General features: G+C 32.6%; 1 protein-coding gene across 1 annotated transcript in view; it reads left to right on the top strand.

The window, feature by feature from the left end:
- The window catches only part of LOC112529009 (zinc finger MYM-type protein 1-like), a 9649-nt gene extending 7522 nt beyond the window's left edge, over positions 1-2127 (top strand). Inside the window, exon 2 of the mRNA XM_025140092.1 lies at positions 1676-2127. Within this exon, the coding sequence (XP_024995860.1) occupies positions 1676-2127 (452 nt within the window). The remainder of the gene's footprint in view (positions 1-1675) is intronic.
- The last annotated feature ends 3841 nt before the right edge of the window (positions 2128-5968 follow it).

Here is a 5968-nt window from a genome sequence, read left to right as displayed (position 1 = left end):
CAATTCTACCCTCTGAACCATTGTGAACCTAATTTTTTATTAATATGGTAATTAAATAATTAAATTTTTAGTCTCAATAAATGACAACCGTTGGATGTTCAAATCAACGACCAAGATCGGTTAACAAAGTTAACACGATAATCTTGGTTAGTATTTGAACCAACCCATATATATATATATATAGGGTCGTCCCTGGGGAGGGCGGGCTGGGCCCAGGTCCCAAAAAGTTTAGGGATCCAATTTTTTTTTTATATTATTAGGTTTATAAAATTAATAGAAAATGATAAAAGGGGCCCAAATTTTACAAAATAAAGAGGCTCGAGTTTTACAAAACCAGATGTCCAGTCCAGTCCAAATCGTCGATCCATCAATCATCAATCCATCAATCGGCCGATTACGAGAACGAGAGCGAGACGAGAGTGATTAGCGAGAACGAGAGAGAGACGAGAGCGAGAGCCAATGAGCGACGAGCCAACGATTCATCTACATGGGATTGCAGCGATTCGATTCCAACAATCCAACGGTAACTCGGCAACGATAAGCGGCTCAACTGGCGATTTTAGAATGAAGTTTCCGATGCGTCGCCGACTTAAGGTTAAATTCTAGCTTATATGTGTAATGTGTTGATAATAATTGTTAATTTGTTATGATTTTGGTTCACTGTTTCTCAATTCTCACAGTTCTGTTATGATTTCGAGTTCAAGATTTAAGATTTATTTCAATTGTTGTTCAAGTTCATCATCATTCAAGTGGTGGATTTAGGGCAGCAACAAAAAGGTATGTATTTTCTATTTATGTGTACAATTTCTATTTATGTTGTTCAAGTTCATCATTATTTCTATTTGTTGTTCAATTTTCATAATCCCTCTCCATGGTATAATCCATGTACTTGATTGTGTTGTGAGCAATGGTCTGCATCTTAATGTCCGGAACTGTCTTTAACCCTAATTGGAGTATATTTTGATTATGTCTTGCTTAAGCTACACCTTCAATATTTTCTGGATGAAGGTTTGGTTGTTCACTTGTTCCAAGTATACTTGCTCGTTTGCTTCATTGTAGATTATCAATGGATATCTCCATCAATATTAGTCCTTGATTTCTAGATGTGGAAGCTTTGACAACAGGTATTTAAAGAGAATCCATATTTCCATACCTTGAATGACTTCTTGCACTCTGTCCTCTGATGTTTGAACTTGTTGACTAGCAGAAGTAGAGGGAGTAGTCTTTGGATCAACATGAGTAGGTTCTGGAATAAACTCGGGGATAGTTGATTCTAGAGTAATTGGCTCTATGGTAGTCTTTGATTTAGATTCTGGAGGTGGTATTTTGGATGATGGCTCGGAGCTGGAGATATGCTGTTCAACAGTTCTGTCAAGAACTTTTAAATTTAGGCATTAGTTAGATCACTGATTCACTGCTTAGGGAAGCTATAAGTGAACCATTGAATTATTAAATTTAGGCATTAGTTAGATAATTGATTCACTGATTCACTGTTTAGATCACTGAACAGTGATTCACTGTTTAGGGCCATGTTATTAACTTTTTGAAACTCTGTGTGAAGTCATAAAACTTGTACTGTAATTGCAAATGCAAATTTCATGTAATTTATATGCATAGAAACAAAATACATGATTGACTTATTTGCTTACTAATTACGTTTCAATGTATTTTATAGAGGAGTATTTTATAGAGTTTTTAAAGGTTGATGATACATCTGGTTTAGGGTTGTTCAATGAATTATTAGATGTACTTAAATCTCTCGATCTTAGTGTTGATGATGCGAGGGGTCAAGGTTATGATAATGGTTCTAAAATGAAGGGAAAACACCAAGGGGTACAAAATCGATTACTTGAAGTTAATCCAAAAGTGTTATATATGTCATGTGCTTGTCATAGACTTAATCTTACTCTTATACACATATACAAAAGTGATATTGCTCATTCTTGTGTTAAAGCTGTTTCATTTTTTGGAATTGTTCAACGCATATACACATTATTTGCTAGTTCTACAAAAAGGTGGAAGRTGTTACTTGATAATGTGTCAAACTTAACTGTAAAATCTTTGTGCAACACACGTTGGGAAAGTAGAATAAAAAGTGTTAAGGCAATTAGATTTCAAGCTCCTTAAATAAGATCGGCTTTGCTTGAATTATGCAAATCATGTGATGATGCCAAGACGAAAAGTGAAGCGGAAAGTTTGGTAAGTGCAGCTGAAAATTTTGAGTTTTTACTTGGTATGATTGTTTGGTATGATGTTTTATTTTCAATAAACATGGTTAGTAAAAAGGTTGCAATTAAAATCTATTGCATTAATGCTACCATGGAACAATTTGAAGGTGTAGTGAAGTATTTTGAAAAGTATAGGAATGAAGGGTTTGCATCAAGTATGGATACTGCTAAAACAATAGCATGTGAAATGAATATAGATCCTACATTTTTAATTAAACGTCGTATTATTAGGAAAAAACAATTTGATGAAAATAACAGTGAACAAGAAATGCAAGCATCAGAAGAGGAGGCTTTTATAATTAATTATTTTCTAACCATTGTGTACATGACAATTTCTTCATTGAATAATAGATTTCAACAATTAAAGAAATTTGAAAGTATTTTTGGATTCCTATTCGATTCTGATAAACTAAATTCATTGGATGAAAATGAATTGATGAGATCTTGTGTTCATTTTGGTGATACCTTTTATCATAATAATGTGGTAGATGTGGATGTAAATGATCTTTATTTTGAATTGAAGGTGTTGCAGGTGACTTTGCCAAATAAATCAATGATGGCAGTTGAAATTCTTGAGTTTGTCAAAGTTTTAGATTGTTACCCTAATGTTTCAGTTGCTTATCGAATTATGTTGACAGTACATGTGACCATATCATCTGCTGAAAGGAGTTTTTCAAAATTGAAGTTATTGAAGACGTACTTGAGGTCATCAATGTCACAAGAAAGGTTGAATGGATTGGCAATATTGTGCATTGAAAAGACATGTTTGATAATATTGATTTAGATGCTATTATTGATGATTTTGCATCCAAAAAATGCTCGAAGAAGTTGTTTTGTATGAATTAGATGCTATTATTGATGATTTTGTATCCGAAATACTCGAAGAAGTTGTTTTGTATGAATTAGATGCTATTATTGATAATTTTGTTTTCAAAATACTCGAAGAAGTTGTTTTGTATTCGAAATACTCGAAGAAGTTGTTTTGTATGAATTATTAGTATGATTGTATGATTAAAAACATTTATTTAAGATTTTTTTGTACATATAGAGGGCCCAAATTCACAAATTGCCCAGGGCCCAAAAAAATGTCAGAAACGGATATGATAATATCATCATACTTGACATTTATCTTAAAGATTTAAGATACTCACATGGACATAATCTTGTCATTACTATAATAGTGAAACCTATGAATGGCAAAGGGCCTGCCCCTAGAATCAAACTAAAACTGTCCCTGTAACCGCCCCGATCCCCGTCGGGATCTTATCGAGGATCCCCGTCAGGTCCCCGTGGTCTCCCCGATCCCCGTTGGGGTACCCGTTAAGGGTGAAAATCCCCTTTTTCCATTGGTTTCCCTGTTTACCGCTCGTTATACCGGAACCCGAAACCCGAACTGATCTGAAAAAAGTTACAATATGTTAATTTTCACAACTAAAAGTAAATTACATATTTTTAATAATGTAAATCTAAATGTCTCAAACATAATAAAACCAATTACAAACAATGTCTTAGATTACAATATAAAAGTAAATAGAAATTCAAACATCACACAATGAACATCATGCTCACGATTAGACAAATAAACTAGACTTTTTCATGAACCTTATTTGGGATGTTGAGATAAAGTGGATAAAAGTCTTTTAAATTTTAATGATTATATATATGTATATGAATTAAAGTTAATATATACATACATATCCGGCCCGGCTCGGCCAGTGATCATCATCCCCGCCCCCATCCCTGTTAAAATCCCCGAATATGTCCTCGATCCCTGCCCGTCCCTGATAAGATGTCCCCGAACCCGACTCGAAAGTTTTGGTTTCGGTTTTCACCATCAGTTTCGGTTTTTATTACCATCCGTAGTGAAACCAGATCATAACTTGCATCTAGGGTTGTACAAAATACTGTCAATCCATCCAACTCAACCTCCCAAAACGTTAAACAACCAATTAAAAAGGTTGAAATTGGATTAGGCTTAGATGACCAACACCGCTGCTATATATATATATATATATATATATACACATATATCTATATAGGGGTTGGTTCAAATACTAACCAAGATTATCGTGTTAACTTTGTTAACCGATCTTGGTCGTTGATTTGAACATCCAATGGTTGTCATTTATTGAGACTAAAAATTTAATTATTTAATTACCATATTAATAGAAAATTAGATTCACAATGGTTGAGAGGGTAGAATTGTAAAAAGTGAATGATCTTAACGTATCCTAATTTGTCAACCTATTCTGTAACTTTCAACCAATAAAGAAACCGTCAATCTCATCGATCAATATCTTAAATCAGTAGCTAAAAAWTAKGTTCATAATCTTCATCAAAACAATGGAGGATTTGGAAGGATTACCAGGCGWCGRCATCCAGATAAGATTGAAACATGTGTGTGAACCTAATGAACAATTGAAAAATTAGGTTCATAATCTTCATCAAAACAATGTGTGAATCTAATGAACAATTGAAACATGTGTGTGAACCAAATGGACATATTGTGTGAACCAATTGAACACATATGTCGACGTTTGAGTGAACATGTGCATGAACGGTTTGATCATTTTCTTCACTTTCGGAATTCRAATTCCGAATGTATTCGTAGACGCTTTTAGCTTTTTCATTCTCATTGTCGTCGATCTGTTTTACTCTATGATTATTCATATTACTCGGACTATAACGGAATCTTTACAGAAATGACTTTTTTGAAATTTACAATATTAAAACCATTGTAGAAAAAAATGAAATGTAAAAATCAGTAAGATGAACAAATGTGAAACTTCATGTCATTATTACATGAAGATCAATTAGTGATATTTTATAATTTGTAACTCCCAATTAAAATATTGGGGAGTTACATAAAAATGACAAATTACCTAAATACCCTTACACTTAATATGTGAGTTACATTTGAACCTAACTAAAAGATGGAACATGATTGGTTGATGTTGGTTAGCGTAGTTAACACAAAAAAATACGTTAGTATTTGAACCAACCTATATATATATATATATATATATATATAATACTAATAAAAAGATTATAAATTATACATAGGGGTTAATCAAATGAGAACCAAAAAATATTACAAACCTCGTGAGAATCGATTTTAAAATAAATTTTTACATGAATTTTTTTCTTCAAATGCTAGGATTTCAGATATTGTTTCACATATATTTGTTTCATAATGTGATTGTTTCACATATATTTGTTGCCACCATATGCATATTTTTTATGTGTATTTTTCATTTCACTAAGTGAATCAAAAAAGAATTCACATGCAAGTTTTTTTATTAGGTAAACACAAACATATGTGAAACAATATGTTAAAATCATAACTTTTGATCAAAAACATAATGTAAAAAAATATTTTTATATCGGTTTTCACATATCTGTAACATTTTTGTGGTTCTCATTATTATCGTCATATATATATATATATATATACATGGTCGGCTTCAAACGAAAATAGTGGCCATATAAGAAAACATGAGAACATCCAAATCACATGTGATTTTACACTAAAATCATTCATACCAACAACCGTTTGTTTCAACCTTAGCCACGACCTAGGTGCGGGCCAAGTCATCTGCACATCCTTTGCATTGATCGTGTTCCGTAATCACAAGTGATTTGGCCTATCTCGTGCTTTCTTAGTTAGATCATATTCTCGTTTGAACCCCCCCTCAATATGCATAATCATATATATATATATATATATATATATATATATA

The sequence above is a fragment of the Cynara cardunculus genome (genome assembly GCF_001531365.2).
Source record: "Cynara cardunculus var. scolymus isolate 2C chromosome LG 16, CcrdV1, whole genome shotgun sequence".
NCBI classification, from domain to species: Eukaryota; Viridiplantae; Streptophyta; class Magnoliopsida; order Asterales; family Asteraceae; genus Cynara; species Cynara cardunculus.
The sequence above is the reverse complement of the archived record's forward strand: the minus strand, read 5'-3'. Positions and strand labels throughout refer to the sequence as shown.